The 15,470-nt window shown below is 43.1% G+C and overlaps 1 protein-coding gene across 5 annotated transcripts in view; it reads right to left on the bottom strand.

The window, feature by feature from the left end:
• The window catches only part of LOC117363042 (cyclic AMP receptor-like protein A), a 646,660-nt gene extending 638,622 nt beyond the window's left edge, over window positions 1-8,038 (bottom strand). For 2 of the 5 annotated variants that reach the window (XM_033950230.1, XM_033950233.1), the window contains exon 1: window positions 7,658-8,036. In XM_033950230.1, coding sequence (XP_033806121.1) covers window positions 7,658-7,732 — 75 coding nt within the window. In that variant the 5' untranslated portion in view covers window positions 7,733-8,036. Of the gene's footprint in view, window positions 1-7,657 lie in introns of all 5 variants that reach the window. The other 3 variants (XM_033950234.1, XM_033950232.1, XM_033950231.1) reach the window with 2 other exon arrangements.
• Window positions 8,039-15,470: the final 7,432 nt, after the last annotated feature.

Below are 15,470 nucleotides of genomic sequence, written 5' to 3'. Positions count from 1 at the left end.
CCTCTGACTAAAACAGACAATTAAAATGGAAATATGGTTGGAGCTGTGACAGAAAGGGCCTCGTCCAGCAGATGTAGTGGCTGTGACCATTCATCCAGTTCCTTCTGGTCAGAGTGACAGACCTTATTGCTGGGTTAATAGAGGTGACTGCATTGTTCTTGTTAGGGCAACAGTCGGCTCTTTCATCTCAAATTCCAGCTTCTCGTAGTATCTATACAAGACATCTTTACTATACCTTCCATCACCATCAGGATTTTGCTTCTTGTACTGAAGAATCTCACCCCGGCCCTCGCTTTTCAGTTATCAACAACAGCCTTCGGCAGGCATCTGATTTATCACAACTCTGACGTTCGCTACTATAAGCGTGCTCTCCAGGAATTTCAAGAGAGGCCTTTCACATACTCCTCAAGGGGGTAAATACTGAAAATCCACTGTGCACCTGTTCTTTGAAAGCTAAAAGGGAGATGATGGGGATGTCGGCAAAGAGCGGTGATAGGTGACCTATTAATACGACTGAAAGTCTATTTCTTTCATCAAGCCTTCGATGGGATGGATTGAGTAGGAGGGGGTTGAGCTCAGCAGACACTGTTTTATTCCGTCTCACTCATTTCCTTTTTTTCTCTTTATATTGTGGTTAGTGCAGCAAGCTGAGAACCTGGGGAACTGGGTTCAATTCCCATTGCAGCTACTTGGGATTCTGGGCAAGTCACTTCAGCCTCCATTGCCCCCAGATACAATACTTCGATTGAGATCCCTCGTCTAGAGCCAGAGAAAGTATCTGCATAGAATAAATGTAAACTGCTTTGACTGTACCACAAAAAGGCAATATATCAACTCTCATTACCTTTTATTATCTTATTGTACTTGTAAACCACTCAGATGCTGCAAGCATTAGAAGGGATATAAAGTGAAGTATTCAAGTAAAGTGACAAATCACTCTTTCACGGTAAACCCTCCAGTTTCACTCAAAACATTTTATAAATTGTATTTATGCAAAATTCAGTGTATAAATTAAAATCTCCTGATTTCCTATCTGATACTAACCTCTATTTGAAATCATTTTTATTAATTTTTAAGAAAGGATACATCCAGGGTGGGGTGGGGGGGGTGGAAATATTTTATGATTTCTTTTGTTTATCCCCCTCACTTATATTGTTGGATACAAGGGAGGGGGATATTTGATGAAAGCTATAATTTGATGATATAATAAGTAATGTTAAAGTATAAAATGATTGTATTTGTGTTATACTTATTGTGAGTTTAAAAATATAAATAAAGATTTATTAAAAAAATAATTTTAAGAAAGGCTTACAAAACAAGAAACAACAAGACCCACATAAATGGAAACGCACCCCTCCCCCTGCCCCTCCCCCACCCAGGAACAGCAGCAGCAGCACTAACAGGTGGTAAACCAGTACATAATTCAATTACGGTAAGTAATCTACTTCTGGCAGAATGGGTCAAGGTATTACAAAATGGTAACCAGCATTGAGTAAACAAAGTGCCTTGTTTAGAGTCCATATGAGCAATGTCATGACACTCAAACCCAGCCATTTGTATCATCAATTGTCTCCAGTGAGCTAGCGTAGGTACTTGTGGCATCAACCAGCATTGAAGAATAGCTTTAATGCTCATGAAGTATAGATTTTCGCACAAAAGCAACACAACCCGGTCGAGTCTTTCAAAGTAAAGAGAAATGTGTCCTGGAGTCTCCATGAACAGTTCCATACCTGTGCAATCTATGCAAAAAGCTGTCGCCAATAAGCAGTGATACAGGGACAAGACCAAAACATATGGACTAGTGTAGCATGAAGTGCATTACATTTTGGACATGCATCCGTAGGTCGTTGACGAGCCCGAAATGCCCTGCTAGGAGAAAAATAAGCTCGCAAGAGAAATTTATATCTTTTTTCTGTAGCCAACACCAACAGCTTATCTCCCAGTTTTATACTTTTTTTTTCAAAAGTTCTGCAGTCACAGGTCTCTGTAAATCCTGAGACCACTTAGCAGCCAATAAGTCATAATCCAGGTCTCCCTTGATTTCTTGAAGAAACTAATGATGAAATCGTAACGGGATGGGGACCTGTGCTGTTAAACAAAGGGCATCTGATAATTGTTTGATACTAACCTCTAAAAACATGTGGAGGGTAATTTTTCCAACAGGGTGCCTGGTTTAAAGGAGCAAGAAGGTGTCTACATCCGCACTATTTTATAAATATGATTAAAGGCCTACAAGTACACAAAAGAAGAAAAATTGACACCTTTGAGCTGTGGAATTCCATTGACAGCTAGGATCACTAACAAAGATATTCTTGTACATATAAACCCAGAGTTGTCCCTAGAAGGCAAGATTACCAGACAGAAACTCACCTATTTTGGGCATTTGATGATGGTGAATTCACTAGAAAAGGAGGTGCTACTTGAAATGGTCAGTGGTAAAAGGAAGCAAGGGAGACCAAAGGCCTGATACCATCAAGAATGGCACGGGAATGAACATCAAGCAATTGAAAGAAGTCGTGGGAAACAGGGAAGAATAGTGAGGACTGGCCTACAAAGTATCCAAGGGTTGGACACGACTGAATGGAGAGTAGAGTAGTAGTATATTTTTTTAAATACTCATATAAGAAGCAAAAATGGTGCCTGGATCGGTAGCATGGAATGTTCCTACTCCTTGGATTTTGGCCTGGTACTAGTGACCTGGATTGGCCACCGTGAGAACGGGCTACTGAACTTGATGGACCGTTGGTCTGACCCAGTAAGGCTGTTCCTATGACTAGTGCTCCTGAATAGAGCGGTCTCCATCCCAACCAGATAGGCTGGCATCCGTCATAAGAGTTAACCAATCTAAGATCCGAAGAAGCTTGCCCTGGCGAACAGCCTCTCCTTGAAGCCACCAGCACAGACTTCGACATGCTGGTTCCGTCCAGGGAAGCGGCATCTGAAAGTGATGATTTTGCGGAGATCACTGAAAGAGGAGAGATTTCTGTACAGGTCACAAGTGCGCCACCTCTAAGGACCACCTCTAAGGTGGCTGGCATGAACCCCAGCAGCTACAGATAATGCCAGGGCATGGGAGCTGGATGATTCAGGAGATCTCTGATCTGCTGCTGAAGTTTCAGACTGCGTAGCTCAAGAAGAAATGCACTACCTTGCCGGGTGTCAAAGAGAAAAGATGCAGAGCAAATCCAAAAGACTTCTGCACGGATTGCTTGCAGAAATTGAAACTACAGGGGGCTCTAACTCTCGCTCTGAGGTGGGAGGAGCATGTGCTCAGGAAAGTGTTTGGATTTCTGCAACTCCTGGATTGCGGGAAAAGATTGAAAACCCCTAGCGTACTGAATCCAGAAGGGACGTAACGGAATTTGTGGTTATAGTAACACCACTTCCCAATTTGAAGAGTTTTATAGCATTTCTAACAATAACACTTTCAAACTGCCTTTCCTTGTTCTCTACTCTCCCAATCCCCAAAATGCAGTGTCCATCAGTAGGATTTTTTATCATCGTTCTTTCACATCAATTACTGCCATTCTCTTCCCCCAGCAGCGCTAAAAGATGGAGGACCTGGATGAGATACTGGAAGGGACGCTCCTTTCATTCCTCTTCAATGCTAGGAAAAGTTCTTCAAGGACTAACAATTTATAAAGACACTTGACCGTAAATAAGTGAGATCAAAGTTCTAGGTGTGATCAAAGTCATTACTAGTTAGTCTGGAGGTCTCATGGGAGCAGAGAATTGTCCATATCAAATCATTTTAATTTGAAAGCCATTCTACTGCAATTGTAAAAATCCCACTAATTTTACCTTTCTTAGAGAGTACCTAAAATATTATAAGGAGCAAAATGGAGATAACAAGTTAGGAGGTTTGATAAACAATGATTGCCCACTAATTTTTCTTTATTTTCTTTTTCGATGATTCCAGTGGTCCCTCTCCTTTTTAAATTAGAGCTAGGAAACATCAGAGTTTAATGTGTGAAGCACCAGAAATCCAGAGGGAACTTCACATTCTAATTGTTTAGAAAGGGCTCATTAACACAAAGAGAGGCATTTTCAAAAAGACATCAAAGTCAGAATAAGGACATTCAGATCATAACATCTGAAACCGACGTCCATCTCGCAGGTATTTTGAATGTGAGACAGACATTCGTGTGCTGGAGTCATCCACCATGAATGGCCATTTTAACAAACTGGAATGGCCAAATGATGAACGGCAAAAACAAAGGACATGACTTTCAGCATGGCAGCATTCTTAGCAAATGGTCACAGAGACAGCCTAGTGGTTAGCGCAATTGTCTGTGAGCCATGTGAGCCACTTTAACTCTTAGGGCTCCTTTTACTAAGCAGCATAAGAGCATTTTACCGCGGGCTGGTGAGGTAAATGCTCCGACGCTCATTGAATTCCTATTAGAGTTGGAGTTTTACCTCGCTGGCCTTAGTAAAAACCTGCTTAGTAAAAAACTGCTTAGTAAAACCCAGTGTTATTTTTAAATTGTGAGCCCTCCAGGAACAGAAAAATATCTACTGTAGCTGAAGTCAGGCTTGCAGGCGGCTTATATATTCAGATATAGTAAGTATTTTTCTGTTCCTGTAGGGCTCATAATAAAAATACTAGAACCTGAAGTAGGATTTGAATCTGGGTTCACAGTTCTCCACAATAACCACTAGACTTTTTTTCCTGCTTTGTTAAGAATGCCCATAACACCTGTAGATGTCATAGAACCTGGTATCCCCTTTCAGAAGGGGAGAGAGAAGGGGGACAGCAGCCACTGGGGGATTAAGGAGGTGTCATGCCTTGATCCTTCTTTTTAGACCTAGACATTTCTTCCCATTTGGTAATCACTATTGGATATCCTGATCTTGGGCCCTCCTTAATCCTTCCCAAATCACACCCTCTTGCTATTTGGACATACTGCAGTGTTGGACATCCCTTTTCTTCCTTTGCAAAATCAGGATTTAGACTTTTCAAGCACTGGATGGAGGGGAAGAGTGGCCTAGTGATCAGTGATGCTGCCTCAGGACCCTGAAGTTGTGAGTTTGATCCCAGCCTGCTCCCTGTGACTCTTGGCAAGTCACTTAACCTCCATTGCCGTAGATACTAAAGTTAGATTGTAAGCCTGCTGAAACAGATAGGGAAAATACTTAAGAGTACCTGATTAAGGAGGTGTCAGTACTGTTAAATCACTTTGGGTGAATCTCTTCATGAAAAAGGCAGTTCATAAATCCCAATAAATAAATATGCTTTGAAAATAAGCACACATTAATGCATTGTTATATAGGCCCCTGATAAAGGCTGATTAGCTTAAACACGGCCCATGTGGAGTCTGATTTCAGTCAAGTTTGTGTATGTCTTTGGGTTGGATGACGAATCAATAAAGGATTCTGCTTATGACCACACCTGGACTCTCTGGTTGGTCATTCTCACTCATTATTCTTTTTTTTCATTGGTAATCTATGGAAGTATTTGATTTTCTCCATATTTTTGGACTTCATTTATAATGGCTACACTTGCACAAAATTACATAACTTTACATAAATTTTGAAAGTTGTCCTTTCCTCAACATCAGTTAAGAAGCTCACTTTAGAACTGAGCATACAGGCTTCTTCATTAGCAAATGCAAAATAGCATTTATTCATAGCAAACTAATTCAGTATCACAACTAATTAAAAACAAACAAACAAACCAACTAGCTCCCTAACAACCAGTTCCATGCTTTCCAGAGACTCAAGCATTCTCATTCCTTACAAGTAATCTGAAGCAATGCAGAGGTATGGCCAAAGGCAAGCCTGAGTGCTGGCTCCCCTCCCCCTCTCCTTTGGAGTCAGACTCATCCTGTAAGTCCAGCAGCAGCAGCACAGGATAGTAAGAGAGAACTGAAGGAGGTTAACATCTGTACTGTCAACTGACCATTCATGTTAACCTCTGGCCCCACCAAAGAAATCGGTCCTGGCCACGCCACAGATGTATTCATAGCTTATTTTTCAGGGGAGGTGGGAGCAAAGTGTAAGGAAGCAGTGGCAGTGAGGGAATCAGTTCAGTATTAGCATCCGCAACTTTTGAGGGGGTGCTGATCCCCATGCCCACCCAAAACAACACCAATCCCAAACTAGTTTGAGAGCCTGATGTATTTGCAAGCAATGCAAAAGTGTTCACTGCAGAGATCCTGAAACCTAAACCAATGAGACAGCACATGGTTCTAGCATGGATTGGAATTAAGCTTTTTTTTCCCATTTAACAATATTTCGGTTAATAACTTTCAAAACAAAATAAGCATGAAGTTTCTCATGTCCTCATTCATGTAAAACTCAGTAAGAACGTTTGTTTCAGAGAGCGCTGCAGCATGGCATGCTCTGAACAGCCAAAATGAAAAATTTGTCGTTTTGAATATCAGACATCTACAGGAAGAAACTTCAAGCAGATTACTATGGGGTCCTTTTATCAAGTCACGCTAGCGGGGTTAGCGCGTCGGACATTTCATCACGCGCTAACCCCCGCGCTGGCCAAAAAACTACCGCCCACTCAAGACAGGCGTTAGCGGCTAGCGCGGCCGGCGGTTTAACGTGCGCTATTACGCGCGTTAAACCCCTATCGTAGCTTGATAAAAGGACCCCATGTTTATGTTTGATGTATTATCGTGCAAATGTTATGAAATTCTTTGCTCCTTCCTCTGAGTTTTTGGAATATTTTTATTATTAAATATTATGATATGATTAAATCATTAAATTGTTGCTTGAGTTTAATTGCTACTACTACTTTTGAATAGTGGATTCTCTTGATTTAGGGCTCCTTTTATCAAGCCGCATTAGCAGGGTTAGCGCGTGTGACTTTTAATCACGCGCTAACCCCCGCGCTGGCCAAAAAACTACCGCCCGCTCAAGACAGGCGTTAGCAGCTAGCGCAGCCGGCGGTTTAACGTGCACTATTACGCAAGTTAAACCGCTAGCGCGGCTTGATAAAAGGAGCCCTTAGTGTAGGTTATCTTGTAAACCGCCAAGAACTGTGAATTGTGCCGTCTACAAATAGCTGCAGTTATGGTTTCATATTTTACACATATATATATATATATCAAAAAACATTGAATACTTAGTTGGCTGTTTGTTTGTTTTTAGTTCAAGAAAATTTTATTGGTTTTAGAAAGCATAACAATATAAAAACAAAAAGAGAGCTTCCAATGAAGCACAGGTTAAGCCGGTGAAGACACCCATCATGTATATCTAATTACAAAGTAGAGGTGGTAGTAGCAGAAATTATAAGAGCAGAAAACATTATAACAATCATCAATGTATATTCATTTCCTTACGTATTTATGAATACTTAGTTTTTGATATATATATATTGATCTATAGAATATCCATTTAATATAAAGTTTTTTGTTGGAATGTTCATTTTTACACAACCACATCGGTACCTTTTATTTTTTTTTAGTGGTGGTTTAGCAACATTGACCTCAGGTCATGATAGTTTTCGCACAAATACAAACGAAAGGGAGCAAGACCTGGCTTTCCTTTTCTGCCACTGCCACCAGCCAATCACATGAGCGCGCGTGAGACCCAGCCCCCGCCGCAGCGCCTTCTGGGACATGGGGCGGGGCCACAGCTGACGGGGAGCGAGTCCTCCTCCTCTCCCTGTCAACCCCCTCCGCTAACGCACAGCTTTACTTACGCATCGATAAGCGTCGTCCCGGGGCGAGCTCCAGAGGCCGCAGCGCGTGCCGTTGTCCTCCGGGCGGCTCCCCATTGGAAACCACCCGCCTCGGGGCCAAGGGACAAACGCCCGACTGTCGCCCGCACGCACCAGAACAGGAGGAAGAGGACGACGACGATGACGAGGAGGAGAAACGCCGCGCCGGCAATGCGCAGGCGCGTCAGCGCTGGTCCGTTATCAAGGCAGCAAAGTGGGCGCGAGGGCGGGCGCCTGCGCCCCTATTTCAGGGGCGCGAGTGGAAGTAGCGTCAGGTGATGGTCCTGTGCGCAGGCGCAGGAGAGAGGGCGGGAACGGTGAGGCCCGGCCTCGATGGATGCTGTGGGATGTGTGAGGAGAATCTCCTGCAGGCTGGTCTGCGCCTGGACGACAATTATGGCCAGTTGGAGGTTGCAGAGGTCATTGTTTGTTAGGCTGCTGTCCTTTTTTGCAAACTCTGTGGAAATGATTAGCTGTGCTTTCCTCTACCTGCACCGCTGGTGGATTCCAGTGAAGTCTCTCAATAACTTCGTGAGCATCTGAACCACCCGTTCTGTTTCGTCCTGTCCGAGTCGAGAAACACTGCTCTACAGGAGTCCCTCCTCTTTTGGTGGTCTCCGCAATATCATCCCTTTCAGATGCCGCTCCCCTGGATGGAACCAGTCTGCACTGGTAGCTTCAGGGAGAGGTTCTCCACCAGGGCAAGCTTCTTCGGATCTTAGATTGGTTAACTCTTATGACGGATGCCAGCCTGTTGGGTTGGGGTGATCACTGCGGGCAATGGTCTCCTCATCAGTGGTGTTGGTTGATTAATCATTTGGAGCTTCAGTTAATTCACCTAGCATTACTCACTTCCAGCCCACTCTGGAAGGAAAAGCAGTATGAGTGTATATAATAAGCAGTGGAAACAGAGACTGTGTCTGAATTCAAGAGGGCCAGGGATAGGTACGTGGTATCTCTCAGAGACATTAAGAGATAATGGTTACTGTGGATGGGCAGACTAGATGGGCCATTTGGCCTTTATCTGCCATCATGTTTCTATGTATATAATTCATCATGGGGGCACAAGAAGCACTCCCTTGGGCCAGGAGGCTCGCATTCTGTTTTTTGGGGCGGAGTTTCGTCTTTTGTCTCTCTCAGCAGCACACATGGTGGGAGTTGATAGACGTCCTCAGTCGACAAGTCCTGGATCCGGAAGAAGGTTCTTCGCAGACAGCGTTTCCGTCTGATCATACAGCGCTGGGGTCCGTAGAGAACTTCTTAAGTCAACAAACAGAGCGTGGAAACTTAGGGCTGGACACTTTGGTTCAGCCCTGGCCATCTCACGAGCTCCTTTGTGTCCCCTCTGTGGCCTCCAGTTGGTTGGGTCATCCGCCGGATAGCAACGCATTCCAGCTTCATGATTCAAGTTGCTACAGACTGGCCTTGTCATTCATGGTTTGCAGATCTCGTCAGTCTTCAGCAGGATAGGAAGCTCAATCTCCCTCTCCCTAGCAACCTTCTCGGGCAGGGTCCGAAACCCATTGAGACCCACAATGCTTTGGTCTTCCAGCATGGCTCTTCAGCGCTCATCCTAAGGACTGGGTGGTGCCTGAGCAGGCTCCCATTTCGGTGATCCTGGCTTTTCTTCAGGCAGGCTTAGATAAGGGTTTAGTGGTGGCCTTAATGTTCCGATAGCTTTTCGTGCTTTAGGGCACACAGGTTCTAGTTCACCTCCTGCTCATCCAGATATGACTAGGTTTCTGAGAGGGGCGCTTCGTTTGCGGGTTTCCTTGCATCATCCTTTCCTTCTTGGAATCTTACCATTGTTCTACAGGGCCTTGTGGAAGCCCAATTCGTGCCAGTGAAGGCTGCTACTCTTCTGGATTTGATACTCATACTGTCTTTCTGGTCGCCTTTGTCTCAGCATGGTGTCTTTCAGAGCTTCAAGCTCTTTCATGTGGAGACCCTTTTCCTGAACCAGCAAGTTGCTTACAGAAAACTGTCAATCATGATTTCAACTCCCCTCCTTCCCAGAGAGCTACTCTTGCCCCCTCAGTTTGTTTTCTGAAATCAAGTTGCTCAGAAGTGTTTCTGATCTACTGTGCGTTTTTTTAATTTTGGGATATTTTTTCTCAGTATTTGCTTGGAAGCTCTGTGCCCAGAAGTTTCCACTTGTCTGGAGAAAAAGCTGACTTTCACCTCAGAAGCCTGCTGCTAGCAGGATCAGCCCATCGTAGACACTTAACTAGCCAGTCAGCTGGTATTTTGCATAGCTTAGGGGCAGAAACAGCTGTGCTGAATCATCCCATTCCACAGATTGGCTGAACACTCTCAAAGGGAGCGGCATCTTCTGCAGGGTCCCAGGCTCCGATCCTGGCTGGGGGACAGTGGGGCTTAAGGTTTGATTCAGGAGGGGTGTAGGGGCATTGCCCCCTCCCCCCAAAAATGAGGCATGAATCATCCCATTCCATGCTGGGGTGTAGGATGAGTCATCACTGAAATGGCTGCAATGAATCGTCCTGGTTAGAAACCATCCATGGTTAGAAACCATCCATGAAATAGTATTGGCTTGGCAACCACTAATAGCTATAGCATTGGAATAAGCTAACTTAAGAAACAAGAATCCAGTTCCCTCTTTGAGCACTTGAGAATTTTTTACTTCCCACCAAAGAATAAAATGAAATGCTTGAAACAATGAAAGTATTATGAGGGAAAAACACGCGATGTCTATCAATAAATGTCTTTGTATTTGTGGTGATGTGGAAAGCAATGTTGTGGCCACTGTTATGAATATTCAACGTGTCCATTCCTTTCTAATTTTTCTGTAAACAAAAGCACTTCTTACTAGAAGGGCTCTCGGGTGGCAGCAAAGTCCATGGCCAAAGCTGAATAGCTTAGGAACTTCATTTCTTCCTTTGCCCCTCAAACATGCAATTTTATTTCCCACTGAATTTCTGCTTCAAAAAATGCTCTGTGGAAAAAATGTATTTACTAAGCAAAATTTTAAAAAGCCTATTTACTGGGATGGATGAATGAACACTAGAGAGAGGTTAAGAAGAGATTGTTAAAACAGTGTGTCCCCACCAGTGGCACAGAAGCAGCAGGACTAATGAATCAAAGACAATCCGTGCTGTTCTCATGGGAAACAGCTTACATAAATCAGATATCCAATGTGGCTATTTGCAAGATTGACCACTCTGGAAACAGAATGTAGGTCAGGCAGATTGTTAATTTGTTTTTTTATGATTTAAAATATATTAACTGGTTGTACTGATTTAAAATCTATGAGAGGCAATTCTATACGTTGGAGTTTAAATAGTGTGCCTAGTTTGTTGAATATTGGTTCTTGCACCTTTGATTGGCACCAATTAAAAGTCCTATAAACAGTGTCTAAATTGCTTAGCATGAAGTGGCATAGTAAGGGAAGGGGGCAGACTACCCTGGGCGCTGTCTTCACAGGGGGCACTTATACCTATTTTGACTTGGTCTAAGTCAAAACAGCCTGTTTTAAGTTTTGGTTATACCTGCTGTAAGACTATGTCTATGTTGGCCCACCTCCCGCCCTTTCCTCTCCTCTAAAAATGCCTCTTTTCACTCTATGCGTTTAGAGGCAGGGGAAAGGCCTGAGCTGGTTTTAGATACGTCTAAAACCAGCTTTGGTTATGGGTACTTGGACGATCAAGCTTTTTGATCGTCCAAGTACCCATTTAGGCCACTTTATAGACGTTTTTTTGTTTGGATTATGAGCCCTATAGCCTTCATTGCATAGACTTGTAGGGAAAACCAAAATTAGAAGTGGCCAAATTTGTAAGGTTGTCAGTTCATGCTAGTCATACAATTCTGCCACATCATTTGAACACATCCCTAAAACTAGATTCATAAATATAATGGATACATTTTAATTCCAGGTTTTCCACTTTATCCCCAAAAGTTCAGAGTGAATTATAACAAAGAGCAGTGATTGTGTCAAGTAATAAATAAAAGGTCTTGTTCGTCCTGTTAGACCAGTCCAGACCAGTAGTAAGGAAACTCAATCCATTATCCTGTACTAGTCTAGCAGGATTCAAGGAAAGCAAATGAATAGCTGTGAATAATTTTACCTTTTTCATCCTGCTAGACCAGTTCAGGACAATGGGTTGTCTCCCTACCATTGGTCTGGACTGGTTTATCAGGATCGCAAGGAAAGAAGACTAGCAGGTACACATAATTTCATCTCAACATCAAAATACAAATCAAATACAATAAATAGTATGGGATCAGGACATATTTGAATTATAAGACAGGCAAACTAAATCAAGTTATGCTTCAAAAAGCTTTAACATAGCAATGAAATTACAAGCTTTTTATTTGCATGTGTTTGCATATGCACTGTTATTTTTTTGATCCATATAATTATATAAATACATGGTGCAATTGTCATCCCCTAACAACATTTTAGCATGGAATCTTGCTGCCTTTTGGGACTAGCCACTTCTGGAAATAGCATACTGGTCTGACCTTGTACATTACATTACATCATACTTATTAACTGCGTTACCGAAAAGTTCTTTGCGGTTTACAAAAGATTATTAATGATAAACATGGTCCATGGAATAAAAATGAATTAAGTAGTCAAATATTTAGAGAAAGGGTAAATTTTCAACTTTTTTCTAAAATGTTTATAGAAAGCTGATGTGAACAACAATGAACAAAATTCTTTTTCATGAGAGGCCGCCTGAGATGCTAAAGAATGATTAAGGAATTTCATGCTTTTACAGCCCTTTACAGGAGGAAAATTGAACAAGGCATGAATTTTCTGCTGTATTTATGTGTGGCTGTGGAGAAACTATCAACCAGGTAGATAGGGGCTGAGCCATATAGCACTGTCTCTCAAATCCAGACCTTGAGGTCCATAGCTCAGTCTGGTTTTCACAAGTAACATAGTAGATGACGGCAGATAAAGACCCGAATGGTCCATCCAGTCTGCCCAACCTGATTCAACCCAAATTTTTTTTTTTTTTTTTTTAATTTTTCTTCTTAGCTACTTCTGGGCAAGAATCCAAAGCTCCACCCGGTACTGTGCTTGGGTTCCAACTGCCAAAATCTCTGTTAAGACTTACTCCAGCCCATCTACACCCTCCCAGCCATTGAAGCCCTCCCCTGCCCATCCTCCACCAAACGGCCATACACAGACACAGACCGTGCAAGTCTGCCCAGTAACTGGCCTAGTTCAATATTTAATATTATTTTCTGATTCTAAATCTTCTGTGTTCATCCCACGCTTCTTTGAACTCAGTCACAGTTTTACTCTCCACCACCTCTCTCGGGAGCGCATTCCAGGCATCCACTACCCTCTCCGTAAAGTAGAATTTCCTAACATTGCCCCTGAATCTACCACCCCTCAACCTCAAATTATGTCCTCTGGTTTTACCATTTTCCTTTCTCTGGAAAAGATTTTGTTCTACGTTAATACCCTTCAAGTATTTGAACGTCTGAATCATATCTCCCCTGTCTCTCCTTTCCTCTAGGATATACATATTCAGGGCTTCCAGTCTCTCCTCATACGTCTTCTGGCGCAAGCCTCCTATCATTTTCGTCGCCCTCCTCTGGACCGCCTCAAGTCTTCTTACGTCTTTCGCCAGATACGGTCTCCAAAACAACACAATACTCCAAGTGGGGCCTCACCAATGACCTGTACAGGGGCATCAACACCTTCTTCCTTCTACTGACCACGCCTCTCTTTATACAGCCCAGCATCCTTCTGGCAGCAGCCACTGTCTTGTCACACTGTTTTTTCGCCACAATGAATATGTATGAGATCTATTTACATTCACTGCTTACATTGCTCTATGGGCCCTCGATTCTTTTATGGATCCAGGACTTAACCCAAATGATAAAGCAAGCCCTAAGATGAAGGCGGCCTCTCAGCTAGTGTTGGGGCTCCCAGGGGCCTGGAATTTTCTTGCTGGGACCCTGTTCTGGGACCAAGCACCGGGACCAGGGGTCTTCTGATACTTCAAATGTCTTCAGGTGGATCCACAGGATCAGGAGAGTCTTTCTGACACCAGGTCTCCCTTGGACTCTGAATTCAAGGTGGATTCTCCAAGGGAGGAGGAAGAGGAGCATTTCCATGTGATTTGGCTAATCCATTGGGAGGAGCTTTCTTGTTTCATTGATGTTCAAGGCTATCACAGTGGATCCCTCTGAAGGGGGCCTTCTGTTGGAGGGCCTCGCTCATCTCCCAAAACATTTCCCGCATAACAAGGCTCTCGCCCAAACAATGCTGGCAGAAAGTCCCTGGATGGAGCTGTTAAGGGGGCCAGGGCCCTAGAGACTCAGGCGGTATACCTGGCCTTGGTGGAATTCCTTGCTCTGCTTCCAGGGAAGTCAGTCCATCTGAGGACAGACAATGCAATAGCGGAACCCTTCATAAACAAGGAACCAAGAGCCCAGCAGTGGTTCTGAAAGCTATGAATCTGCCATTGGGCAAAAAGGCATCTATAGGCTCTTCCAGTGGTTCATATAATGACCAAGGACAATGTCCAGGCAAACTTTCTCAGCTGGATCCCAGGGAGTGGGAACTGGGACCAGAGGCCTTTCAGCTCATTCAAAACCGGTGGGGTCCACTTGTGTTTGACCTGATGGCTACATGCTCCAGTGCCAAAATGGAGTGCTTCTTCAGCTGCTGGAAGGAAGCAGCCTCATAAGAGGATAGATACCTTAGTGCTCTGCTCTGTTTCTTAGTTTAAAAAGAATGAAAACAAAACCAAAGAGGCAACAGTGGTTGATGGGTATGAGTGTGCATTACAAAAGACTTCTGTTGCTTTGATAGATGCATACTGGAGTTTTCTACTGAGTATCAGCAAGTTATGCCAGTGAGTTAATTAGGAAAGACCAGTGGTTTTTCTCTACCTCTATTTTAATACCCAGTTGTTTAGAACTGTGCAACTGACTAAAGGAAAGGAAATTATTGGGTAGGATATTTAACAGTATCTTTTCTGCCAATTTTTTGTGGTTTCAGACTGAATCGTGTGGAGGATCTCTCTCTCCACACGATTCAGAATAATCACTCAGGACTGACACTTCTTTGATTAATGCTGTTTTGGTGTTTTATTCTTTAACCACTGTCTGGTTTTCTTGTATCCATAGAAACATGGTAGGGGTGGGCTTGAGGGTTCCAGGTAGACTACCTTTGAGAAGGGGTGTCAAGCAGAAGGGACTGGGCATCCCTCCTGCCAGCAAGCTTTCGGGTGATCAACTCAATGGCAACCTGATCAGAACTTATACCTGTTTTGATTTTGTCTATGTCAAAACATATAAGTTTCATCCAGGCAACCTCATCAAACTTTTGATTATCGCTGCAGGATAACTAAGTTTGGCGGCTCACATCCCGCCCTAACGACACCTTGAAAATCACCTATTTTCACTCTGGATGCACAGTGGTAGTCAGAGGCCTAAAATACCTCTAAATATGTCTAAAAACCCATTTCCATTATCGGCACTTGGACGACCTAACTTTTAGGTCACCCAAGTACTGACTTAGGTGGGTTTTTAGATGTATTTTCCTTTCGATTACGAACCCCATTCTGTCTAAGTAGCTGGTTATTCATACGACATCATCTTGTCATATTTTCTTATCCTTAACAATTTAATTGCCCAAATATCAAGATCTTTCCTGCATTTTGGACAATGTTTTCCAAATTTTGGAATTTCAGTAGCACATATATCAAGGTTTTAATGTTTTTGAACAATGTCACTGATTTTAGGATTTTTTTATATTTTTCAGAAAGTTTTGCACTTTTTCTTTTTACTACAATTTCTCATTTTCATTCAA

The sequence above is a fragment of the Geotrypetes seraphini genome, chromosome 6 (assembly GCF_902459505.1).
Source record: "Geotrypetes seraphini chromosome 6, aGeoSer1.1, whole genome shotgun sequence".
NCBI classification, from domain to species: domain Eukaryota; kingdom Metazoa; phylum Chordata; class Amphibia; order Gymnophiona; family Dermophiidae; genus Geotrypetes; species Geotrypetes seraphini.
Note: the sequence above shows the minus strand (reverse complement) of the source record. Positions and strands in the feature narration are given on the sequence as shown.